Source organism: Pseudophryne corroboree, chromosome 7 (genome assembly GCF_028390025.1).
Source record: "Pseudophryne corroboree isolate aPseCor3 chromosome 7, aPseCor3.hap2, whole genome shotgun sequence".
Classification (NCBI taxonomy): domain Eukaryota; kingdom Metazoa; phylum Chordata; class Amphibia; order Anura; family Myobatrachidae; genus Pseudophryne; species Pseudophryne corroboree.
Genome location: NC_086450.1, coordinates 252,609,365 through 252,637,149, shown reverse-complemented (window position 1 = coordinate 252,637,149; position 27,785 = coordinate 252,609,365). Strand labels below are relative to the sequence as shown.

The 27,785-nt window shown below is 46.8% G+C and overlaps 1 protein-coding gene across 4 annotated transcripts in view; it reads left to right on the top strand.

The window, feature by feature from the left end:
• The window catches only part of TNRC18 (trinucleotide repeat containing 18), a 1,076,633-nt gene that overhangs the window by 17,011 nt on the left and 1,031,837 nt on the right, over window positions 1-27,785 (top strand). For all 4 annotated transcript variants that reach the window (XM_063934091.1, XM_063934092.1, XM_063934093.1 and 1 more), the window contains exon 2: window positions 26,693-26,913. In XM_063934091.1, the coding sequence (XP_063790161.1) occupies window positions 26,736-26,913 (178 nt within the window). In that variant the 5' untranslated portion in view covers window positions 26,693-26,735. The remainder of the gene's footprint in view (window positions 1-26,692; window positions 26,914-27,785) is intronic.

The following is a 27,785-nucleotide window of genomic DNA, read 5'->3' as shown; positions in this document are numbered from 1 at the left end:
CTGCTGGAGGCAGCGCCAGCAAGACGCGACGACCCGGAGCCCACCGGGGGCGACGACCGCCGGGAAACCCAGCGCACCCGGAGCGGTAAGCGCGGCAGCCGCTGCGCCGCGAGTGTGACAGTACCTCCTCCTCTTGGAGTGGCCCCTGGACACTTTCCTGGTTTCATTGGATGTTTAGAATGAAAGATCCGGACTAGTCGGGGAGCAGTGACTTCAGAAGCTTTGACCCAGCTCCTCTCCTCAGGACCATAACCTTTCCATTCTACCAGATACTGTAAATTCTTGTGAAGATAACGAGAGTCAAGAATAGTTTTGATTTCAAATTCTGTTCCAGCTTCAGTCTCTACCGAGGTTGGGCTAGGAGACTCCGAATGAAACCGATTTAAAATGAGGGGACGAAGGAGAGAAACATGGAAAAAATTTGGTACCCGAAAGTGGGAAGGCAATCCCAATTTGCAGACAACAGGGTTCAGGACTTGCAAAACGGGGTAAGGACCGATGAACCTCGGAGCAAACTTCATAGCGGGTACTCTTAAACGAAGATTGCGGGTAGAGAGCCATACCCTGTCACCAACTTTGTATTGAGGAGCTGCTCGCCGTTTTCTATCCACAAAGAATTTGTAGCGGCCAGAGATTTTCTTGAGATTAGCATGAACCCTACTCCAGATTTGACTGAAGTGCCGGAGTGGAAGCTGCAGCAGGAACATCCTCCGAAGGAAAAATTGGTAATTCTGGGACTCGTGGATAGAATCCGTAATTAATGAAGAATGGGGACTCACCAGTGGAAGAGTGGTACAGATGATTGCGGGCAAACTCGGCCCAGGGTAACAGTTCCACCCAATCGTCCTGTGAAGGAGAGAGATAAACGCGGAGAAAAGTCTCTAAATCTTGATTGACACGTTCAGTTTGCCCATTGGTTTGTGGATGTTAAGCAGATGAGAACTTGAGTTTTATTTGTAAGGCTGAGCAGAGGGCCCTCCAAAATCTTGCAGTGAACTGTACCCCTCGATCAGAGACTATCTCCCAAGGTATCCTGTGCAGGCGGAAGTGTTCACGAATAAATAGTAAATCCAACTTGGGAGCCGTTGGTAAACCGGTCAACGGAACAAAATGTGTTATTTTTGAAAAGCGGTCAATAATCACCCAGATGGTATTGTAACCCTTGGAGAGGGGTAATTCGGTAATAAAGTTCATAGAAATATGGGTCCAGGGTTTCTTAGGAATGGACAGTGGACGAAGCAACCCCGCAGGAGGCAGACAAAGAGTTTTGTGCTGAGCACATTGAGGACATGAATTGACATAATCTTGTATATCCTTCTTCATGGTGTCCCACCAATATGACCTTTGTAGAAATTCACACATTTTTTGAACTCCAGGATGACCGGAAAACTTGGAGATATGAGCCCACTGCAGTAACTTTGGTCGAAATTCAACTGGTACAGACATTCTCCCAGGAGGAGGACCCAGAGAGGTGGGAGCTGCTGAAATAGAGACTGGACTGAGAATTAAACTCTTTTCAAAGGAATTCTCCTCATCCAAGGCCGTTAAAGAACGAGACAGAGCATCAGCCTTAGCGTTAAGAGTCCCGGCTCGGTACTTAATAACGAACGAGAACCGAGTGAAGAAGAGCGCCCATCTAGCTTGACGGGGATTCAAGCACTGGGCCGTCTTGATATACAACAAGTTCTTGTGATCGGTGTAAATAGTAATTAGGTGTTTTGCACCTTCCAATAAGTACCTCCATTCTTCTAGGGAAGATTTTATTGTTAAAAGTTCCTGATCTCCAATGGTGTAGTTTTGTTCAGCAGGAGAGAACTTACGAGAATGGAAACCACATGGATGTAATTTCCCATCAGAAGAGTACTGTGAAAGGACGGCACCAATGCCTACTGAGGAAGCATCGACTTCCAAGAATGGTTTTGAGAAATTCGGTTGTTGGAGTAACGTAGCAGACATAAAGGCTGATTTCAACCGGGCAAACGCTTCTACAGCTTCGGAAGACCAGAGACTTGGGTCAGACCCCTTTTTGGTTAGGGCAGTAATGGGTGCAACGATGGTAGAAAATCCCTTAATGAATTTCCGGTAGTAATTTGCAAAGCCCAGGAATCTTTGTACCGCTTTCAAGGAGAGAGGCTGAGTCCAGTCCCGAATGGCAGTGAGTTTTTCCGGATCCATGCGAAGCTCCGTACCCGAGATGACATAACCGAGGAACGGAATCGAAGGGACCTCAAAGATACATTTGGAAATCTTGCCGTAGAGACGATTCCTTCGTAAGCGAAGAAGTACTTCTTTGACCTGTACTCTGTGCTCTGAAAGATTCTTAGAAAATATCAGGATGTCATCCAAGTACACCACTATGCTTTGGTATAACATATCTCGGAAGATTGCATTTACAAATCCCTGAAAAATGGCAGGGGCATTGCTGAGGCCAAACGGCATTACCAGATATTCGTAATGCCCGTCCCTGGTATTGAAGGCCATCTTCCATTCGTCCCCCTGTCGGATACGTATCAGATTATAGGCTCCTGTTAAGTCGAGCTTAGTGAAGACGTGAGCTCCACGAACCCTATCAAATAGCTCAGTAATTAGCGGCAAAGGGTATTTGTTCTTAACGGTGATATCGTTTAAGCCACGATAATCAATACATGGTCTTAACCCCCCGTCCTTCTTCTTCACGAAAAAGAAACCTGCTCCAGCCGTGGAGGTAGAGGGGCGAATGAATCCTTTCTTGATGCAGAGCTCCGACCTGCAGCTTGATTGGCTCTGTGCGACTTATAAGACCATTAGATATTTTGGTACCATTGATGGCAGTCAACGTTATAGGTCGTTTGACAGACTGTAACTGTAAACCCAGACTCTGAACACAAGAAAGAGAAACAAAATTTCCTGCAGCCCCAGAGTCCAGCAGGGCCTTAACAGGTTTGGCTATAGACTCAGAAAACAGAGACACGGAGAGTAAACAATCCACTGTCGGAGAAGATTTAGATGTAACCCCTAACTTGACTCCTCCGGAACAAGCTAGGCCTGCCCGTTTCCCGGACGGGACTTGCAGAACTTGATAAAGTGATCCGCGGCTCCACAGTAGAGGCAGAGTTTACCCTCACGACGGCAGTGTCGTTCCACCGGGGACAGCCGGGATCGGTTGATTTGCATGGGTTCGTCCGGACTCGGGGTAACTGTTTGCTTAGGCGGGAGAAGCCGGAATCTGTATCGATCCGACCGACTACGTTCGCCACCTCGTTCCTGCATGCGAAGATCCACCTTGACACAGAGTGAGATCAACTCTTCTAAAGGATCCGGCAGATCCCTAGTGACCAGCTCGTCCTTCAGACAGTCAGAGAGCACGTTCCAGAAAGCGGCCCTGAGAGCATCATTATTCCAGCGTAGTTCCGAGGCAATGGTCTGGAAGTGAACCACATACTGTCCCACAGAACGGGAGCCTTGACGGACTTGGAGCAGGTCCGAGGAAGCAGCGGTCGTTCTGCCGGGCTCATCAAAAATCCTTCGGAATGACGCGATGAAATTAGTGTAACTGGAAACCAATGGGTTAGATCGTTCCCACAACGGAGACACCCAATCCAACGCTGAACCTTCAAGCAAGGAAATAATGTATGCCACTTTGGACCGATCCGTGGGGAAATTGTGTGAGAGAAGTTCAAAATGCACCTCGCATTGGTTGCGAAAACCACGGTAATTCTTTGGATTCCCATTATAACGAGAGGGAGTGGGAAGCTGAAGGCGTGACCTGGTTCCAGACGAGGATTGAACATTACTGGAGACGACTACTTGAGCGGGTACTGGAGCAGGAGCCGGAACTACTGAAGCCAGGGAGGCCTGAATTTGATCCAGCCGGCCGGATAATTCCGGGAGATACTGCATCACCTGGCTCTGTGCCGCCTCCTGACTCTGAACTCGGGAAGCCAAGTTTTGGATGGCGCTTGACTCTGGGTTCCGATCCCCCGGGTCCATGTGGGCTGAGTATACTGTCACTGACCTGGGTTGGGAGTGTTGAGAACTCTGGGGTTCTTCCGATGATAGGGAAGAGGAACCACAGCTGGGCCGGAGCAGGGATGGCCGGATGTAGGTTTTCCTCATGCAGAACTTAGCCGTTGTAACCGACGTGTAATGCTAAAGAATAGTTGTGGCCAAGGCTTGGGGGCGATGCTGAAGTACACAGAAGAATGCAGAACTTGTGAGCGATGCTGAAGAGATGAATGAAGATTTGAGAACGATGTTGAAGCACACAGAAGAATGAAGAACTTGTGAGCGATGCTGAAGAGATGAATGAAGATTTGAGAACGATGTTGAAGCACACAGAAGAATGAAGAACTTGTGAGCGATGTTGAAGAAATGAATGAGGATTTGAGATTCAGTGTAACTCTGGAAATTTGCGAGGCGTTCCACTTAGGGATACCCTGTAATACTGGAAGCACAGGAGGTGTCCCTCTGAGAGATACACTGTAACGCTGGTAACGCAGAGAATGTCCCACTGAGTGATACACTGTAACGCTGGTAGCACAGGGAAGGTTCTACTGAGTGATACACTGTAACGCTGGTAGCACGGGGAAGGTTCCACTGAGTGATACACTGTAACGCTGGTAGCACAGGGAATGTCCCACTGAAAGATACTCTGCAACGCTGGCACACCGGAGACGTTCAGCTTGAGAACACGCTGAACGCTGCTAGCACTGATGATCATTGGAAAGACGATACTCAGGCGCCGGGGCTCTGTACGGCGTCTGCCTTTGAACTTCCCGCCCTCTCCCGATTGGCGGAAGGGGCCGATGACGTCACCCGCTCACCACGCTCTCGTGGATGCCGGGCGCAATGGCGGCGGCCACACCCCGGGAACCCCCCAGAGGCAGCGCCAGCAAGACGCGACGACCCGGTGCCCACCGGGGGCGACGACCGCCGGGAGACACAGCGCACCCGGAGCGGTAAGCGAGGCAGCCGCGAGTGTGACACATCCTCACTCTCCCGCCCATTTTGGGGCTTTGGTATAATCCCCATGGTCCTTACGGAGTCCCCAGCATCCTCTAGGACGTAAGAGAAAATAAGATTTTAAACCTACCGGTAAATCTTTTTCTCCTAGTCCGTAGAGGATGCTGGGCGCCCGTCCCAGTGCGGACTACATCTGCAAGACTTGTATATAGTTTTTGCGTACATAAGGGTTTTGATCAGTCTCGGGCTGATGCTGTTTTGTTTCATGCTGTTAACTGGTTCGTGTATTCCATGTTGTACGGTGTGGATGGTGTGGGCTGGTATGGATCTTGCCCTTAGATTAACAAAAATCCTTTCCTCGTACTGTCCGTCTCCTCTGGGCACAGTTTCTCTAACTGAGGTCTGGAGGAGGGGCATAGAGGGAGGAGCCAGTGCACACCCATATCTAAAGTTCTTTTTAGTGCCCATGTCTCCTGCGAAGCCCGTCTATTCCCCATGGTCCTTACGGAGTCCCCAGCATCCTCTACGGACTAGGAGAAAAAGATTTACCGGTAGGTTTAAAATCTTATTTTAGATTGTATAATTCCATTCTTTTTCTGTGTTTTTTCAAAAGACTTCACAGTGATTTATAGTATTTATGAAAGCTCAGAGGTGGGTATTTATCAAAGCTCGGAGAGAGGAAATTGTGAGAGCAACGGTACCAGCCAATCACTTTCTACCGTACTTTAAAGCTGTGTTTGAAAAATGACAGGCGCTGATTGGTTGCTACTTTATCTCTCACAATTGTATCTCTTTCTATGCTTTGATAAATACCTCCCATGTGACCATCTCGTTAGCAAAATGTAATCTTATGAATAATTGAGGTTACATTTGCAGTGCTTAGTTACCTACACAGTAATACAGGCCTTAGTTCAAATGCTTTTGATGGAAGACACCATGCTGTATTTTTCTAACATATTGCAAGAGAAGTAAGGAACATCCCTCTGTTGATTTATTGAGGTATATTTTGTCTGCCAGATTTAAAATGGCAGTAATATTTAATGCAAAGCAAGCTTGTTTTTGCATTTACTACTATTGCCCTTTTAAATATGGCAGACAAAATTGGCAAAAATCGTGGCTCTTGAAACTCCACTGTTTAGTATATATACCTCTATAACTCGCCTAGATTGGATCATGATTTATTTCAATAGATGCTTGGTGTCTCCCGCATAATGCTAAAGAGCGCTACAGATCTCATTCCACATTATATCTATAGATTGTAAGCTTGCGAGCAGGGCCTTTCTACCCCTATGTCTACCCCTATGTCTGTCTGTTTTTACCCAGTTTTCTATTACTGTTGTTGTAATTGTAAAGCGCAACGGAATATGCTGCGCTATATAAGAAACTGTTAGTAAATAAATAAATAATAATTTTCTCTATCGTCCTAGTGGATGCTGGGGTTCCTGAAAGGACCATGGGGAATAGCGGCTCCGCAGGAGACAGGGCACAAAAAGTAAAGCTTTAGGATCAGGTGGTGTGCACTGGCTCCTCCCCCTATGACCCTCCTCCAAGCCTCAGTTAGATTTTTGTGCCCGGCCGAGAAGGGTGCAATCTAGGTGGCTCTCCTAAAGAGCTGCTTAGAAAAGTTTAGCTTAGGTTTTTTATTTTACAGTGAGTCCTGCTGGCAACAGGATCACTGCAACGAGGGACTTAGGGGAGAAGAAGTGAACTCACCTGCGTGCAGGATGGATTGGCTTCTTTGGCTACTGGACATTAGCTCCAGAGGGACGATCACAGGTACAGCCTGGATGGTCACCGGAGCCTCGCCGCCGGCCCCCTTGCAGATGCTGAAACGAGAAGAGGTCCAGAATCGGCGGCAGAAGACTCCTCAGTCTTCTTAAGGTAGCGCACAGCACTGCAGCTGTGCGCCATTTCCTCTCAGCACACTTCACACGGCAGTCACTGAGGGTGCAGGGCGCTGGGAGGGGGGCGCCCTGGGAGGCAAATGAAAACCTTTTTTTTTGGCTAAAAATACCTCACATATAGCCTCCGGGGGCTATATGGAGATATTTAACCCCTGCCAGAATCCATTAAAGAGCGGGAGACGAGCCCACCGAAAAAGGGGCGGGGCCTATCTCCTCAGCACACAGCGCCATTTTCCCTCACAGAAAGGCTGGAGGGAAGGCTCCCAGGCTCTCCCCTGCACTGCACTACAGAAACAGGGTTAAAACAGAGAGGGGGGGCACTAATTTGGCGTTAGAAATATATAAAAGATGCTATAAGGGAAAACACTTATATAAGGTTGTCCCTATATAATTATAGCGTTTTTGGTGTGTGCTGGCAAACTCTCCCTCTGTCTCTCCAAAGGGCTAGTGGGTCCTGTCCTCTATCAGAGCATTCCCTGTGTGTGTGCTGTGTGTCGGTACGTGTGTGTCGACATGTATGAGGACGATGTTGGTGAGGAGGCGGAGCAATTGCCTGTAATGGTGATGTCACTCTCTAGGGAGTCGACACCGGAATGGATGGCTTATTTAGGGAATTACGTGATAATGTCAACACGCTGCAAGGTCGGTTGACGACATGAGACGGCCAACAAACAATTAGTACCGGTCCAGACGTCTCAGAAACACCGTCAGGGGTTTTAAAACGCCCGTTTACTTTAGTCGGTCGACACAGACACGGACACTGAATCCAGTGTCGACGGTGAATAAACAAACGTATTCCTTATTAGGGCCACACGTTAAGGGCAATGAAGGAGGTGTTACATATTTCTGATACTACAAGTACCACAAAAGAGGGTATTATGTGGGATGTGAAAAAAACTACCGTAGTTTTTCCTGAATCAGATAAATTAAATGAAGTGTGTGATGATGCGTGGGTTCCCCCCGATAGAAAATTATGGGCGGTATACCCTTTCCCGCCAGAAGTTAGGGCGCGTTGGGAAACACCCCTTAGGGTGGATAAGGCGCTCACATGCTTATCAAAACAAGTGGCGGTACCGTCTATAGATAGGGCCGTCCTCAAGGAGCCAGCTGACAGGAGGCTGGAAAATATCATAAAAAGTATATACACACATACTGGTGTTATACTGCGACCAGCGATCGCCTCAGCCTGGATGTGCAGAGCTGGGGTGGCTTGGTCGGATTCCCTGACTAAAAATATTGATACCCTTGACAGGGACAGTATTTTATTGACTATAGAGCATTTAAAGGATGCATTTTCTATATATGCGAGATGCACAGAGGGATATTTGCACTCTGGCATCAAGAGTAAGTGCGATGTCCATATCTGCCAGAAGATGTTTATGGACACGACAGTGGTCAGGTGATGCAGATTCCAAACGGCACAAAGGTGTATTGCCGTATAAAGGAAGAGGAGTTATTTGGGGTCGGTCCATCGGACCTGGTAGCCACGGCAACTGCTGGAAAATCCTCCGTTTTTACCCTAAGTCACATCTCTGCAGAAAAAGACACCGTCTTTTCAGCCTCAGTCCTTTCGTCCCTATAAGAGTCATATCTGCCCAGGGATAGAGGAAAGGGAAGAAGACTGCAGCAGGCAGCCCATTCCCAGGAACAGAAGCGTTCCACCGCTTCTGCCAAGCTCTCAGCATGACGCTGGGACCGTACAGGACCCCTGGATCCTACATGTAGTATCCCAGGGGTACAGATTGGAATGTCGAGACGTTTCCCCTTCGCAGGCTCCTGAAGTCTGGTTTACCAAGGTCTCCCTCCGACAAGGAGGCAGTATGGGAAACAATTCACAAGCTGTATTCCCAGCAGGTGATAATCAAATTACCCCTCCTACAACAAGAAAAGGGGTATTATTCCACATTATATTGTGGTACTGAAGCCAGAAGGCTAGGTGAGACCTATTCTAAATCTAAAAAAATTTGAACACTTACAAAGGTTCAAATCAAGATGGAGTCACTCAGAGCAGTGATAACGAACCAGGAAGAAGGGGACTATATAGTGTCCCGAGACATCAGGGATGCTTACCTCCATGTCCAAAATTTGCCCTTCTCACTAAGGGTACCTCAGGTTCGTGGTACAGAACTGTCACTATCAGTTTCAGACGCTGCCGTTTGGATTGTCCACGGCACCCCGGGTCTTTACCAAGGTAATGGCCGAAATGATGATTCTTCTTCGAAGAAAAGGCGTCTTAATTATCCCTTACTTGGACGATCTCCTGATAAGGGCAAAGTCCAGGGAACAGTTGGAGGTCGGAGTAGCACTATCTCGGATACTGCTACAACAGCACGGGTGGATTCTAAATATTCCAAAATCGCAGCTGATCCCGACGACAAGTCTGCTGTGCCTAGGGATGATTCTGGACACAGTCCAGAAAAAGGTGTTTCTCCCGGAAGAGAAAGCCAGGGAGTTATCCGAGCTAGTCAGGAACCTCCTAAAATCAGTGCATCATTGCACAAGGGTCCTGGTAAAGATGGTGACTTCCTACGAAGCAATTCCATTCGGCAGATTTCACGCAAGAATTTTTCAGTGGGATCTGCTGGACAAATGGTCCGGATCGCATCTTCAGATGCATCAGCGGATAACCCTATATCCAAGGACAAGGGTGTCTCTCCTGTGGTGGTTACAGAGTGCTCATCTTCTAGAGGGCTGCAGATTCGGCATTCAGGATTGGATGCTGGTGACCACGGAGGCCAGCCCGAGAGGCTGGGGAGCAGTCACACAAGGAAAAAATTTCCAGGGAGTGTGATCAAGTCTGGAGACTTTTCTCCACATAAATATACTGGAGCTAAGGGTAAATTTATAATACTCTAAGCTTAGCAAGACCTCTGCTTCAAGGTCAGCCGGTATTGATCCAGTGGGAAAAACATCACGGCAGTCGCCCACGTAAATAGACAGGGCGGCACAAGAAGCAGGAGGGCAATGGCAAAAACTGCAAGGACTTTTCGCTGGGCGGAAAATCATGTGATAGCACTGTCAGCAGTGTTTCATTCCGGGAATGGAAACTGGGAAGCAGACTTCCTCAGCAGGCACGACCTCCACCCGGCAGAGTGGAAACTTCATCGGGAAATACCAAAGGTGGACATGATGGCGTCCCGTCTGAACAAAAAACGGGACAGGTATTGCGCCAGGTTAAGAGACCCTCAGGCAATAGCTGTGGACGTTCTGGTAACACCATGGATGTACCAGTCGGTGTATGTGTTCCATCCTCTGCTTCTCATACCTAAGGTACTGAGACTTATAAGACGTAGATGAGTAAGAACTATACTCATGGCTCCGGATTGGCCAAGAAGGACTTGGTACCCGGAACTTCAAGAGATGCTCACAGAGGACTTATGGCCTCTGCCGCTAAGAAGGGACTTGTTTCAGCAAGTACCATGTCTGTTCCAAGACTTACCGCAGCTGCGTTTGACGGCATGGCGGTGGAACGCCGGATCCTAAGGGAAAAAGGCATTCCGGAAGAGGTCATTCCTACCCTGGTCAAAGCCAGAAAGGAGGTGACCGCACAACATTATCACCACATGTGGCAAAAATATGTTGCGTGGTGTGAGGCCAGAAAGGCCCCACGAAGAAAATTCAACTCGGTCGATTCCTGCATTTCCTGCAAACAGGAGTGTCTATGGGCCTCAAATTGGGGTCCATTAAGGTTCAAATTTCGGCCCTGTCGATTTTCTTCCAGAAAGAAGTGGCTTCAGTTCCTGAAGTCCAGAAGTTTGTCAAGGGAGTATTGCATATACAACCCCCTTTTGTGCCTCCAGTGGCACTGTGGGATCTCAACGTAGTTCTGGGATTCCTCAAATCACATTGGTTTAAAACCAGTCAAATCTGTGGATTTGAAGCATCTCACATGAAAAGTGACCATGCTCTTGGCCCTGGCCTGGACCAGGCGAGTGTCAAATTGGTGGTTTTTTTTCTCAAAAAAGCCCATATCTGGTTGTCCATTTGGACAGGGCAGAGCTGCGGACTCGTCCCCAGTTCTCTCCCTAAGGTGGTGTCAGTGTTTCACCTGAACCAGCTTATTTTGGTGCCTTGCGCCTACTAGGGACTTGGAGGACTCCAGGTTGCTAGATGTTGTCAGGGCCCTGTAAATATAGGTTCCAGGACGGCTGGAGTCAGGAAAACTGACTTGCTGTTATCCTGTATGCACCCAACAAACTGGGTGCTCTTGCTTCTAAGCAGACTATTGCTAGTTGGATGTGTAATACAATTCAGCTTGCACATTCTGTGGCAGGCCTGCCACAGCCAAAATATGTAAATGCCCATTCCACAAGGAAGGTGGGCTTATCTTGGGCGGCTGCCCGAGGGGTCTCGGCTTTACAACTTTGCCGAGCGGCTATTTAGTCAGGGGCAAACACGTTGGTAAAATCCTACAAATTTGATACCCTGGCTAAGGAGGACCTGGAGTTCTCTCATTCGGTGCTGCAGAGTCATCCGCACTCTCCCGCCCGTTTGGGAGCTTTGGTATTATCCCCATGGTCCTTTCAGGAACCCCAGCATCCACTAGGACGATAGAGAAAATAAGAATTTACTTACCGATAATTCTATTTCTCGGAGTCCGTAGTGGATGCTGGGCGCCCATCCCAAGTGCGGATTATCTGCAATACTTGTACATAGTTACAAAAATCGGGTTATTATTGTTGTGAGCCATCTTTTCAGAGGCTCCGCTGTTATACTGTTAACTGGATTCAGATCACAGGTTGTACAGTGTGATTGGTGTGGCTGGTATGAGTCTTACCCGGGATTCAAAATCCTTCCTTATTGTGTACGCTCGTCCGGGCACAGTATCCTAACTGAGGCTTGGAGGAGGGTCATAGGGGGAGGAGCCAGTGCACACCACCTGATCCTAAAGCTTTACTTTTTGTGCCCTGTCTCCTGCGGAGCCGCTATTCCCCATGGTCCTTTCAGGAACCCCAGCATCCACTACGGACTCCGAGAAATAGAATTATCGGTAAGTAAATTCTTATTATCTGTAGGGACTACCATCTGACCCCTGGGTACAGTATTAAACCCTGACAATCAAATCTTTTCAGAGTTTGGCCACATTAGTTACACTGCTTTAAATCTGTGGAGGCATAGTAGCAGGAGAACTTTCAATCCCTCTTCTGCAGCTTCTGTCCAGCACTGGCTTGAAATGTCCAGGGAAGTAACTTGCAGGGATAGTGAAATGGAGTGTTAATAATCGCCGCAAAACAGAGTGTTAATAATCACAGCAGTTCTGCAATTATTAATACATATGCCTCTTTAGTGACCTATTTATCAAGTTTTTTTAATAGCATAATGCAGGAGACTTCACAGAAATCTGCAGAATGCTAATTAGCATTACAGATCGCAGTCCCCATTATTGTTAGTGGGGACTATGAGCTGACCCCTATGTACTGAGGGCCTAATTCAGGTTGCAACGCGTAGGTGACGGGACCCCAACGCATGAGGTCGGCACGCATTAACTGCAAACACCTCTGCCTGATCTACATTTTCGGGGCGGAGCTGCTCTGATCAAACAAATGGCGACGGGACTCCTGCTGTTGCCGGCAGAAGGCTTCACTAGTTTCTGCAACCACGCTCTAATTGTGCTGCGATTGCAATTAGGGCGTGATTGCAGTGGGTGGGTGCATGCTGGGCGGCCTTGCCCTGCGATGGGCGCCCCCCAACGTACGATTGCAAGAATTGCACCATCTTCAGAAACTATGGAGGCATAGTAGCAGGAGAGAGATCTTTCTATCCCCCTCCCGAAGCCTTCGTCCTGCACCAGCCCCAATACCGGAAACTGATACTGGTCATATGCACAGTGTCAGATTCCCCCGGAGGTATTTTTCACAGATGTCAGGGAAGTATCTCACAGGGACATTAATTATCGCTACCGCTGTCCCTGCGTGTTTTGCTACATACATAGCGGGGATATTTTCATTAAAAATGAAAATATCCTCCATGAAATAGTGTGTTAATGATCACGGCAGTTCAGCGATTTTTAATACATACGCCCCTTAGGGGCCTATTTATCAAACTGTCTGTTGAAAATAGCAGAAAATGTATTTATAAAATCAGAGTTATTTATTATACCACTAATACTAGCAAAATCACAGATTTTTCCAGTGTTTACATAGTTAACCTGTGGACACTGCCCTCCCCATATATCTCTATGGGCACAATGAAACTACCCAGTTTATCAAGCTCTCAAAAGCTATGCTAATGACATTTGCTACAATTTACCATTTTGAATGCAAAATCAGGAAGTAATGCTGGCCATACATCAGGAGGATATCGTTCCAACCAGCCAACTAGTTGGCTGGTTGTAACGATAATCTGGCAGTGTGTGGGAGCAAACGATATTCAGCCGTTTGCTCCCACACGCTGAAAAACGGCCAGAAACGGTCTGTCCAACTAGTTGGGAAAATCAAACCTGTTTGATTTTCCCAACTAATTGTTCTAGTGTAGGTGTAACTGTCCCCCAGCTGAATGATAAGTAGGCGGACACTTTGACCGTGAGTATCCGCCTATTTCTTCATCGGGATCCCTGTCAGATGCAGCAGCTGAGCGGGAGATGATTCAGTGACCCTGCTGCACTGTCGCACCCCAACAGTGTTCACAACCCGCAGCATCTGTGTCCCCCTGCCTGCACCCCGTCAGAGGTCACCCAGCACCTACCCTACCAACCCCCAAATTACCACCACCAGCAGCAGTATTCTCTTGTCCGCACCCCATCATCAGCAGACATTCGGCACCTGCCCCGCACCCCCACTGCAGCGTACACTCGGCGCCTGTTCCCCTTCTCCCGCACGTGATCTACAGCCGAAGCAGCAGTGCTCCTCTGCCCGCACCCTATCTGCAGCGGACACCCGGCACCTGTCCACCCTTCCTCCCCGCGATCAGCTGCAGCAGTGTTCCCCTGCTGGCATCCCATCAACAGCGGACACCCGGCGCCTGTCCTCCCCCCCCCAGGGCAGCGGGCGGCAGTGGAGCATAAACCGAGAGGAGCAGCTGCAGCAGTTTATCACTGCTGCTGGGCTGCCCCTGTCACCCCAGGATCAGAGTTGGCAGCAGGTGTTGTGGCAGCCTGGATGGTGTGCATGGCTTATTACACCTGCATTAAAATAAATGTTGCCAGCATGAGGGGTATCAAATTCAAAAAGGATATACAGCATATTCTCTTGCATACTGTATATCAGTGTGCCTAAGTTCACGGCTCCCTTATATTATAAATTATCATATGTCACTTCAAATGCTGCCATAATATCTAAAAGGGGGAGCTCTGCCTGCCGTAATATCTAAAAGGGGGCTCCGCCTGCCATACTGTGTAAAAGGGGGCTCCACCTGCCGTAGTGTGTAAAAGGGGGCTCTACCTGCCGTACTGTGTAAAAGGGGAGTCTACATGCCGTATTGTGTAAAAGGGGACTCTACCTGCCGTACTGTGTAAAAGGGGGCTTTACCTGCCTTATTGTGTAAAAGGGGACTCTACCTGCCGTACTGTGTAAAAGGGGACTCTGCCTGCCGTACTTTGCTGAATATTACAGCTCTGTAATAACCCTGACAACAGAGTGCGAAAATGCAACATACAAAGTTGCAATATGAAATGCTATTTGTAGCAGTGTTGGATTAAAGGGAATGCAATTTTGACTGCTACAAAATAGAAACAGTCTAACCTTCTAAATATATCTCTATACAGAGTTAACATTAAAGGACAACCGTGTGTAAACTGTGAAACCACTCTAATGGTGGGTACACACTAGAGCGACGGGGATTCGCGCAATCATGCATACACACTGAGCGATGTAGGCAGAATGTTGTTACGAAATGGCATTTCGTGCCGACATCGCTCTAGTGTGTAACCAGCTTTAACCAATTAACTATCTTTATATCATCTTCTTTCACTCTGCGCACATACAGGGTTTTAGTATTGTTACAGCATTGTTTAATAAAAATAAAAGTTTTATATTAGTTATAAAGTTGCCACTTCAGCTAATATCCTTGTGCACTATGTACTGTACCATGATGCCCTAACCATCATGTAACTGTACTGCACCCAGACCTCCCCTCTCTACAAGTGGCACTGTACCTCCCTGACCTATCTGTGTGCCCTAACTTGCCCCACCTCCCCCCTGACCTCTCTATAGCTGCGACATAACCTCCCTCACCTCCCCCTGACCTTTCTATCTATGCATCTATCCTCACCCTCCTTCCCCTGAGCTCTCTATTTCTACACCCTAACCTCACCATCTTTGCACCCTAAACTTTTAAAATAATAAACAGGACATGCAAAAAGCTTTTTTCTTAAAGAAAATAATTTTGAATTCAAAACATGCAGAAGTAGGCAGAACCTGTCCGCCTTCTTCTGTGACATCACAAGTTGGAGCAAACTTGGCTGGCCTACTGAAAAAGTTGGCTGGTTGGCTGATCTGATGAGAAAGTTGGTTAGGTGTGTGGAGCACTGTTTTAGTTGGACAGGCAAGTTGGACGGTTGGAAGTTTGGAGAGTTGGAGGAAGTTGGTCTGATGTATGGCTAGCATAAGAATTTTTGTGTTATTGGGAAAGTGCCTCTGTTTGGAAGCTCTCTCCCAGCTAGCAAACAAGCATTGTTAAACAGCTCTGGTAAATCAGAGGTAATCAATGCAACATGAATTGTTACGTATTTAACAAGGAAAAACATTTTATAATTAATAATTTAATTAATATTGAAATTCCTCAATTTTTACACTAGCTACACATTATTGGTTGACATCTTCTGCTCATGGTATGAACAGGTCATACATTGTACTTGAAATAGACAACACAGATCCCTACAAATAGCACATTATTTATGTGAGCAGCACGTCTATGAGGTAGGAACTTTTGTAATATAAAAAATATCATTAATTTTAGGAATTGCAGTCTGCAATGGTGTTAGTTTTGCTTTCCAGAAAAAAATAGAAAACAATATCTTCTATTTTACTTTATCATGTAGTTGGAGAAAACTAATTCACATTGTACAGTGAAAAATAAAATGGTGTTCTCTTAATTTATATATTTATTTCTTTGTAACTAATTCTATCTAAATTCCTAAGTAGGAAACTAAAACATTTTAATGATTGTTATAGCACAGGGCTCGACAAATCCCAGGGGCCAGGTTGCTATGACCCCTAGATCCCAGGGGCCAGGTTGCTATGGCCCCTAGATTTTGCTGCCTTCCTACCAGATTATGGATGTAGAGAGGAAGCAGGTCCTCTTCAGCCCGACGGCTCCAGCTGAGATTCATGGGCGTGCCTGTTTTGCGTGTCCGTCCCAGACTGCGCTGACTGTTGTGCCTGTAAGTCCCAACTTGCGTTGTCTGCTTTCTCTAAACTCTAGATGCATAGAGCTCTCCGAAAAGAGGGTTGATGCGTGGCCAGGGATTGTGGCTACAGAGGGGGTAGTGATGTGGCCACAGGCCGGGGGAGATTGTTTGCCTGGGGTGTGGTGCAGAGTGTGGTTTGCCTGCTCAGTAAAGTGGCTGTGAGGGGAGAGGGGTTTCAGATTATTATTATTTTTTTTAATGGGGGAGAAGGGGGGGGGGGGGTTAGTCAGTGGTCTGGCTCCTACACTTTCATCGTGGCTCCTGGATTTTGGAAAAAAATTGTCAAGCCCTGTTATAGCAACCGATGTCCTGCTGATAATATGGAAGTTAAGTGAACCCTCCGCACACTTTATAATGCCATATTCATATACAAGCTGGTATATTCTCTGCACAAAAGTACATGTCACATGCTACATTCTTATTATAACACCACCTTTATAATAACAACACACATTTTGGCCTTTGTTTGAAGCTAGCATAATAAGAAGAGGAGACTGTATTAACCACTTAGCTGGCGATTTTTTATTTCAAACACCGCTCCGAAAATGTTGTGGTATTTTTTATTTTTTTATTACTGAAACAGGTGAAGAAGATGTATTTCTCTTTCATCCACTAGGGGACACTGGAGGGGCTTATGACAGTGGGGTATAGATGGGTGGTTAAGTGGAGCCAGCACTTTAATTTTTTAGAAGTGTGACTGGCTCCTCCCCCTCTATGCCCCCCTCCAGATCAGTTTTAGAAATGTGCCAGTTCACTCTCTGGGCCTCTCCAGATTTTTTGCTATTTGGTTTAATTATTTAATATGCTGCTGGTCTCATTACAAGCTTGAAGAAAGGCAGCCACCCCTGCCCATTTGCCTGCAACGAGGGAGCTGACGGGGGATCCTCTATTGCAGCCTCTTGAGGCTGGTGCCAGTGTCCGCAGTTGCAGAGACCACTGTCCCTGGGGTGTACCTAATGTAGCTGCATGCAGCTAGCGTCCCAGACCCTCCAGCCATACCTCCACCGACCAGCATGGCAGCACGTGAGCACACATGGCTCCCTGACTAGCGGGGTGTCTGGGGACTTAAATGGGCGGTATTGTTATGTGAGCAATCCCGCTGTGCACTTGGGAGCATTTTTTAGGTTTTACATACGGCACCATAGCGGGGCGTGGAGCCTAGCTCTGGACAGTCTCCTGCTCCCAGCGGCCCCTGCGATCAGAGAGAACACATGTCAGCACCATTTTTACATAAAGGCACGTTGCTGCTCACCGCGCTGATCCATCAGCACTGACACCCTGCACCCAACCAAAATGGGACTTGTGAGTTACTGTGGGGGCTAGAGGTGGTGGGAGAGACTTTGTGTAGCAATATATACACATATCTCTAGAGCTTTTTAGAGATATAACAGGTGCCTGAGCTTTATATACATATATATTGCTAACTGGGTGTGACTGATCTCCCTTCCCTTTTGCCTTCTCTCCCCCATCAGAGTCTGTGTCTTTACATTACTGCTGTGTCTGTGTATATCCTGTGTGTCAGTGTAATCATGGCAGGCAAGTATCAAAGGCTTCACAGTTATTTGCATGCAAGAGGTGTAATACTAAATTACACAGAGTCAGACAGAAGCTTACATGTTCTGTGACTACTGTGAACCAGGGGGATTCTGCTCCCCAACCAGCACCTCCTGTGCATGACTCAACTCCAGTTTGGATGTCCCAACTTGCAGGGCTAATGTCTAATTTATCTTCTGAACTGGCATCCTCTAGAAGGAAAAGAGTTTTCCAGATCTCAGTCCATGCAAATGCCTGCTCCAGAGCCAGCATGGGCACACACCTTATAGAAACATAGAATTTGACGGCAGATAAGAACCACTTCAGGCAATCTCAACCCTTTTTGAACCTTAATTCTTTGTAAGGATATGTATATGCCTATCCCAAGCATGTTTAAATTGCTCTACAGTCTTAGCCGCTACCACCTCTGATGGGATGCTATTCCACTTGCCCACTACCCTTTCTGTGAAGTAATTTTTCCTTAAATTTCCCCTGAACCCCCCCCCCCCCCTTCAGTCTCAGTGTATGTCATCGAGTTCTAATATTTCTCTTCCTTTGAAGAATGTTTCCCTCCTGAACTTTGTTAAGACCCTTGATATATTTGAAAGTTTCTATCATGTCCCCTTCTCTTTCCCTTCACTCCTCCAAACTATATATGTTAAGATCTTTTTAGCCTTTCCGGGTAAGTTTTGTGATGTAGGCCGTGCACCATTTTAGTTGCCCTTCTTTGTACACTCTCTAATGTATTTATATCCTTCTGGAGATATGGTCTCCAGAACTGGAAACAGTATTCCAGATGGGGCCGCACCAATTACCTATACAGTGGCATTATCGCTTCTTTTTTCCTGCTACTGATTCCTCTCCCTATGCAACCAAGCATCTGACTTGCCTTTCTCATTGCTTTGTTGCATTGCTTTCCTGCCTTCAAGTCACTTGAAATAGTGACTCCTAAATCCCTTTCCTCCTCAGTAGTTTCCATTGTAGTATCCTTGATACTATATTTAGCCTTTGGGTTTTTGAGACTCAAGTGCATGATTTTGCATTTTTTAGCATTAAACTGTAGTTGCCACGTTCTTGACCATTTCTCAAGCCTACCTAGGTCATCAATCATTTGTTTTACCCCTCCCGGTGTGTCTACCCTGTTGCATATCTTTGTATCATTTGCAAAAAGGCACACCTTCCCTTCAATACCATCTGCAATGTCACCAACAAAGATATTAAAGAGAACTGGACCAAGTACAGATCCCTGGGGTACTCCACTGGTAACATTTCCCTCCATAGATTGCACTCCATTAACTACAACTGTCTGTTTCCTATCCTGCAACAAGGTTCTTATTCATTTAACTGTTTTATAATCCACCCCCACGCTTTCAAGTTTATTTAGCTGTCTGTGATGTGGGACAGTGTCAAATGCCTTACTAAAGTCTAGATATGCTACATCTACAGCTCCCCCTTGATCTATTATTTTTGTCACAGAGTCAAAAAAGTCAATAAGATTTGTTTGGCATGATCTCCCACCTATAAATCCATGCTGTTTTGGATCCTGTAAATTGTTTGATTTAAGATATTCCACAACTATTTCTTTTAATAGTTTTTCCATTACTTTCCCTACTACTGATGTAAGGCTTACTTGTCTGTAGTTACTTGCTTCTTCCTTGCTTCCACTTTTGTGCAGTGGAACTACATTTGCTCTTTTCCAGTCCTCTGGAATAGCACCTGTATTTAGTGACTGGTTAAATAATTCTGTTAAAGGTGTAACCAGCACATCTTTTAGCTCTTTGAGTATCCTTGGGTGTATCCCATCTGGTCCCATTGATTTATCCACTTTTAGTTGTGAAAGTTCTTTTAGGACCTTCTCCTCTGTAAATGTACTTTCATCTGCCTTATTAGTAAATACTGAGCAAAAATAATTATTTAAGTGATCTGCTATTGCCTTGTTTCCCTCCACCAAATGCTCACTCTCTGTCTTAAGTCTTATTATTCCTCCATTTGATTTTCTCTTTTCACTTAGCTAGGTCAGTGGACCGTTTAATTAAAGTAATGTGAAATTAGTGGGAGACTTCACCTACAGTGGATTGTTCTGTGTCTAGACTGTCAAAAAAGACTATTCTTCCTATACCGAGGGCTACCTCTCTAAAGGAGATGTCAGACCGCAAATTGGAAATGAAGCTCAAATTTATTTACATTGCAGCGGTAGTACTTATTCGGCCTCCACTGGTGAGCTCCTGGGTAAATAAGGCCATAGAAGCCTGGGCAGATAAGTTATCTTCTGGTTTACAGTCTGGTCTACCGAGGGAGGAGCTGCTCATGCTGACGGAATACATCCTGGAGTTGGCAGTCTACTTAGGTGAAGCCTCCATAGATATGGGTACGCTGGGCTCCAGAATTTCCGCATTAGTGGTCTCAGCTCGCAGAGCGCCCTGGCTTTGTCAATTGCAGGTGAACGCGGAATCTAAGTGAACGGTAGAGGTTCTTCCGTTTAATGGGCAGGCACTTTTTGGGCCTGAGCTTGATAAATGGATTTCCCAAGATAAAGGGGTAAGTCTACATTACTGCCATCAGCCACACCTGCACCTCGTCTGACTTACTTGGGATCTTCCTTTTGCATGCACCAAAGTTCAGTGGGTGCCCCAGAGGTGGTTCCTCTGCTGCTAGGGGTGCCAGATGTTGAGGATGGGCCACAGCAGCCTCAACTCACCAGGACACTAAGCCCGCAAGCAAGCCTTCTGCATGACAGGCTTCCCTCTCATCTGGGCGATCCCAGAATGGCAGCACGTCTGCGGGACTTCAAGGAGGTTTGGGCTTCAGCTTGTCAGGATGCCTGGATTAGAGATTTAGTAAAACAGAGCTACAAAATAGACTTCCAGCTCCAACCACCTCATCGCTTTTTCACCTCAGGTTTGCCAGTTTCACAGGAAAGGCGAATCGTCTTGCAGCAGGCAATCAACAGACTCCTGTCAGCAAGGGTAGTGATTCCTGTTCACCAACAGAAACAATGCTTTTACTCCAGTCTGTTTATAGTCCCAAAGCTGGCGGAACGGTCAGACCAATCCTGGATTTGAAATCCCTAAATCCATTCCTGCAGGTTTTCAAATTGAAGATGAAATCCCTCTATTCTGTATTGCAGGTTTGGACGTAGGAGAATACTTGGTATTGATGGATATCAAGTATACCTATATTCTCATCCCTATCTGGCCACTTCACCAGGCGTTCCTCAGATTTACAATATTTAGACTCTCTTTACCAGTTCCAGGCCCTGTGTTCACAAAGGTGATAGCGGTTATGATGATCCAACTTTGTGTCCAGGTGATGACAATAATTCCTTGTACAAACTTCTCATAAAAGCACAGTTCAGGGAACAGCTGGAACGGGATATTGGCCTGACCAGTCAAGTTCTCATACAATACGGATGGATTATCAGCTTTCCAAAATCACACTTGGTACCTACTCAGAGGCTTCCGTTTCTAGGAATGATCCTCGATACGGTGCTACAAAGGATTTTTCTTCCTCTGGACAAAGCCCAGTCCAGGAGTTGACGCGATTAGTTCTACAACACCGCAGGGTGTCAGTTCACCTCTGCATTTCGACTATTGGGGAAGATGGTTGCAGTTTTCGAAGCTATCCAGTACGGTTGCTTCCACTCCAGGCAATTTCAACTGGACCTCTTCTCCAATGGACAGGAACCCACCTGTTCGTACATCAGATTATAAGCTTGTCTCCCAGAACTCGTGTTTCTCTTATCTGGTGGTCGAACATTGCTCATCTTCTCGCAGAAGGATGTTCGGAGAATGGGATTGGGTGCTCCTCACCACAGACGCCAGCCTGTGGGGTTCGGGTGCAGAGACAATCACTTCCAGGATCGCTGGTTTCCACAGGAGTTGACTCCCAATAAACATTTTGGAACTCAGGGCAGCCTACATTGCACTTTTAATAATAATAATAATTTTATTTTTATAGTGCTCTTTCTCCAATAGGACTCAAGGCCCTTAACAGATACATAGCATAATATAGTACAGAAAATAATGAAGTACATTTTCATAAAATACAGAAGCATGAAGATACTAAAAGGGACATTATGGAAATGCCTGAGTAAACAGGAAAGTCTTGAGTCTACTTATGAAGGATTCTATAGTTGGGGCCTCTCGCACTGTGCGGGGAAGTGAGTTCCATAGAGTCGGAGCCACATGACTAAAAGCTCGGCCCCAGATGAATTACGCGAGATTATAGGTACTGCTAAAAGTCCTTCATCTACAGATTGCAGTAATTGAGTGGGTCAGTATGGGGTCAGAAGCTGCTTCAGGTACCTTGGGCCCTGGTCATATAGTGCTTTCAAACTCAGTAAGCCAATCTTGAAGATGATTTGCCATCTTACAGACAGACAGTGAAGGGAGAAGAGGATGGGTGTTATGTGGCTAGAACGGGGCTGGTTGGTTAACAGCCTGGTAGCTGTGTTTTACACCAGCTGTAAGCGGTGCAATTCTTTTGGTGGGAGACCAAGGTAGAGGGCATTACATTAGTCTAATCGAGATGATACAAATGCATGTATGACTTTTGGCAGATCATCTGAGGGAATTAAGTGCTTGATTCTGGCTATGTTCCTCTGGTGAAAGAATGAGGATTTGATTGTGGCTGATATCTGATGTTTTGCGTCAAGCCACCATCCAGGACAACGCCAAGATTTCGCACACGATCAGTGGTTTGTAATTCTGAATCCCCGAGTGTAAGTCCAGTTGGTTGGCTATGCTGCAGTCTTGTCCTTTGATGTTGCGGTCCTATCATAAGGACCTCTGTTTTATCCGGGTTCAGTCGCAGCCAACTGGCGCTCATCCACTCCTGGAGCTCAGCTAGACAGCCATTTAGGGTTGCTATTGGGTTATCTTTTACTTGTATTTCCTCTCCTGCGGGGCCATGCAATCAGAGTACAGTCAGACAATGCCACGGCTGTGGCGTACATCAACCAACAGGGGGGCACTCACAACAAAGGTGCAATGTGAGAGGTCAGACGCATTCTTCTATGGGCCAAAAGGAACGCCAGGGCAATATTGGCAGTGTTCATACCAGGAGTAGACATCTGGGAAGCCGACTACCTAAGTTGACAAGATCTGCATCCAAGGGAGTGGGAACTCCATCCCCAGGTGTTCCACTAGTTTGTTCTTCAACTGGGACTTCCTCAGATAGACAACAGACAAAGAGGAAGGGGGGTATAAATCCCCACCCCCAAATTCCCTTCCGCACACTGAAAATTACCTGTAACAATCCCTGAACCTATCTGGTAATAAAATTCAGAGAATTCGTCACAAATGTTTGCAAACACATGTTTAATTGCTGGCCACTTCATGGCTTCTCTGATACAGCAGTCCTAACCTACATAATAGCAGTGCCCACATAGGGCCATGTAATTTGTCACAGTACGCCTCATGATAAAGGCTATTACTAAAACATTTCCAGACAGAGAGCTAACTTACCCAGGAGCCACCCCCAGGATCTCCCATTGGCACTACAAGGAACAGCATGCCTTCCAAATGCTGCTCCCATTCAATGCCTCATGCACACAAGCAGAAAAACAATTTGGAAGCTGCTCAATCATACCTGGAGGTAATTATATATCAGGTGCTGGAAGGGGGAGGGGTCACAGACAAACAACAGACAAAGAGGAAGGGGGGTGCAAATCCCCACCCCCAAATTCCCTTCCGCACACTGAAAATTACCTGTAACAATCCCTGAACTTATCTGGTAATAAAATTACCTAAATTAGCTAAACATGTGTTTGCAAACATTTGTGACAAATTCTCTGAATTTTATTACCAGATAGGTTCAGGGATTGTTACAGGTAATTTTCAGTGTGCGCAAGGGAATTTGGGGGTGGGGATTTGCACCCCCCTTCCTCTTTGTCTGTTGTTTGTCTGTGACCCCTCCCCCTTCCAGCACCTGATATATAATTACCTCCAGGTATGATTGAGCAGCTTCCAAATTGTTTGACTTCCTCAGATAGACCTGATTACATCCAGACGAAATCACAAGCTCCCTCGATATTGGACTAAGACAAGGGATCTGGAGGTGAAAGCAGTGGATGCTCTGACTACTCCCTGGCAGTTCCAGTTGGGTTATGTATTCCCACCGTTTCCGCTACTGCCTCGCCTTCTCAAAAGAATAAAATGCAAAGACGTCACACTTATATTGGTGGCTCCGGATCGGCCTAGCTGAGCTTGGTACTCAGATCTTCATCTTCTTCTCATTGACGACCTGTGGCCGCTTCCTCTCAGGGAGGAATCTGCTTCAACAAGGCCCGTTTGTCTATCCAGACTTACAGTTTGATGGCTTGGCTGTTGAGAAGGCGCTGTTAGAGTAGAAAGGAATTCCTAGGGCAGTGATTCTCACCATGCGCTCTGCCTTCTATATCAACCAGCCCACTGTGGTGCCGGTTCTCTCAGGGGATTCATGTCCCCTAAATCCCTGGACGTGATACAGGATTTTCAAATTTACATGGACAAGACTGCTCAATTGAGGAAGTCGGATGCTCTGTTTGTCCTCTATGATGTGGTATGGCCTGGTTGGCCTGCCTCTAAGCCAGGGCTCAACAAATCCCAGGAGCCAGGTCGCCGTGGCCCCTAGATTTTGCTGCCTGGCTACCAGATTATGCAGGGAAGAAGGAAGCAGTTCCTCTTCAGCCTGAGCAACCCCAGTGGAGATTTGTGGGCGTGCCTATATTACGGCGGCCATTTTATGCACAGGTGTGCATGTGCTTAGTGTCCCAACCTGTGCTGACTGCTGTGCCTGTCCGTCCCAGCCTGCGCTGTCTGCTTTCTCCAAACTCCAACTGTATAGAGCTCTCAGATAAGAGGGGCGGTTTGCCTGCAGGTACCCCCTTAGTTGTGTGGCCATGGGGGTTGGTTTGCCAGGGGGGTGGGGGTAAGCTGCTCAGTAATGTGGCTGCGAGGGGGGGGAAGGGGGGGTTTCAGTGTTTTGTTTGGGTGGTGGAGGGATGACAGTGGTCTGGCTCCTACACTTTCATCCTGGCTCCTAGAATTTAGAAAAATTTGTCATGCCCTGCTCTAAGCAAACACTGGCGCATTGGATGTTCTCAACTATTCGACAGGCCTATGTAGCCTCTTCTCAGCCTCCACCGGCTTCTATTTCTGCACACTCCACCCAATTTCAGTAGTACCGTCATGGGCAGTTGCCCAAGGGGTCTCTGCAACGCAATTATGCCGTTTGACTACTTGGTCAGGTCAACATACCTTCATCAGGTTTTACAGGTTTGATATCTTTGCGGCCTCAGAATCTCAGCTTGGCCATTCAGTGTTGCAGGGGTCTCAGCGCTCTTCCACCCGTTATGGAAGCTCTGGGGCGTCCCCACTGTCATAAGCTTCCAGTGTCCCCTAGTGGATGAAAGAGAAAATGGGATTTTTGTACTAACCGATTAATCCATTTCTCATTCCACAGAGGACACTGGACGCCCGCTATACTCTGTTCCTCTCCTGCCATTGTGTGTATGATTTTCGTTTTTTTTCATGTTCTGTTACTGTTATGTTCCTTGTGTTCTTCACCTCTTCCTCTGTAGTTCTGTGTTCTCTCCATCTCTTCTTGGGCTCAGTTTTTCTAACTGATCTGGAGGGGGGCATAGTGGGGGAGGAGCCAGTCACACTTCTAAAATGTAAAGTGCTGGCTTCACTTAACCACCCATCTTTACCCCACTGTCAAAAGCCTCCAGTGTCCCCTGTGGAATCAGAGAAATGGATTTATCGGTAAGTACCAAAATCCCGTTTTAAACTTATCCACAACGATTTATTAGAAAGAAAAGATTATTATTTTTTTTAAATATAGAAAATAAATAAATTGTTTTTCAAGCATTGGAACATAGTAACATCGATAAACATTGCAATCATACCTACTGATGCTGTTAAGGGGGCAGTGATGTGGGGTGAGAGGGGGGAGATGCTGGGCTGCTTGACCACTGCTGGCCACGATGATCGGGACAGGAGTAATGTAGAGCTGTGCCTGATGCCAGCAAGAGGGTGACACTGGGCTGCCTGCCCAGTCAACTCTGGCTGCAGTGATTGAGACAGAGGGTGGAGGCAGGAGGGAGGGCAGAGCTGCGCTGCTTAGTTTCACAGATGCCCAAATACTGCACACAGTGATAGGGAGAGAGGGAAGTAGGGAGGATTTCAGTCTTGAGGTGGGTACACACTAATAGATATATCTGCAGATCAATTGATCTGCAGATATATCTATGGGCGGATCGGGCAGTGTGCTGTGCATACACACTGCCCGATCCGTTGGGGACTGACGTCATGAACTGGGCGGGCGTGTACACACGTCCGCCCAGTTCAGCTGTCAATCACCGCCGGCCGCCGCAGCATGTGTACGGGCGGTCGGCCGACCGCCCCGTACACACACAGCGACGCGCCAATATATCGGTAGATATATTGGCCGTCGGCTGTGCTGCGCGGCCGACGCGATACGTCTGTGAACGACGGAGTTCACAGACGTATCGGCCGTACACACTGGCCGACGGTCCCGCGATATATCGGCCGTTCAAGAGAACGGCCGATATATCGACCAGTGTGTACGGGCCTTTGGTTGCTTTGCACCCGTTGGGTGGGGGCGGGCTCCAGGACTGCCCGATCACTGTAGCCAGTAGTGATCGGGATACACTGGGGGCAGAGCCGTAGTGAGTGCAGGAGGCCTGGCAGATCCCTCTGAGTGGGCGTCTCTGACTGGTCGCATCAGATGCAACCATGTCAGGGAAAGCCCAACCTGGTGTGGTTGCATCTGATGCGACCATGCCACTCAAGTGGTTAAAACTAAAGCTCTTCTCTGGTTCTTGTCTTACATTCTGTACGTACTCACAGAAGTCGAGCCTGATTAGCAGCAAAAACGTTTGTAACAGCAAAATTTTTTTCATTATAACTCTACATGTCAATATTTGATCTCTATGCTTTCATTTAATGAATTTATTTATTTTAAGGTGGTCTCTGGACCATGGTACGGTTCAGATATTCTGTTTAAAGATGGATGGAAGGGAATTTGTAAACATGCCGCCCTTGGGGCGGTCAGGGCTACCACTGGAGGCAGGCGGTGTTCCTTCTGGAAGTACTGGTGGGCAACTTATTCCATCCACAGGACAACTAGCTCCATTTTGCACAGCAAAGTATTTTCCAAGACCTCATGGCTTACACTCCCAACCAGGTAAGGAAGAATATAGAAAAGAATGTTCTAATGATATCAGTGATGTTGCCATAGCAATCCAGCAGATACTAAAGGCGATAATCAATTGTTTTTCTCCCGATCCCTTATCTAAAGTAGGGACGATATTCAATTGTGCTTTTGCATCGCGCTTGTCGCACCCAGAGAGGATCAGGTTTAGCCGCATAAAGCAGTTAAATCCAACCAAAGTGAAAATCACAATGTGAAAAGTCCTGTTTAAGCGCCCAAACGGGTAATATTTTGCTAATTTCTGCTCCCCAGCTTGGGGGGGGCTGCGAACAGAAATGTCAGCGTCGGCGGCTGTGCGCTGCCGAACGGAGCAACAATTGAATCACTCCGTTGGGCGCCATTTAGTGGGTGCCGGTGAGAAAACAATTGACTTTCGCCCTAAATGTTATTTCTCTGATGCAGTTTAAATGTCAAATAAACCAAAAATATGTCTGCAGTAGAAATATCACTGAAACTGGCTGATTGCTGAGGGAAATATAACCTTTTTCTTTCGCAATAATTTTCTTAAAAGTGCTCTCCCTATATTTGAATACCGCAGTTCGCTCCAGAATCTGTAAAACATGGCAACACACAAAAGATTTTCATTTGTCTCATCCTGGATATGAACATCCACCCTGATTTGTGGCTAGCTTGGCCTCTTGCAATGAATAAAGCCTCATAGATTTTATAGAGGAATAAATAACGAGTCACAGTGGATCTGTGTATATTTGTTCTGCTGATGACATCACACACATGCTGATGAAGTCACTCATCAAATTGAAGTTCACACCAGCAAACAGCATGATCTACTAGAGTGGATATTTTCCAGGAAAAGCAATGTTATTTGCTGTATATATCAATTTTAT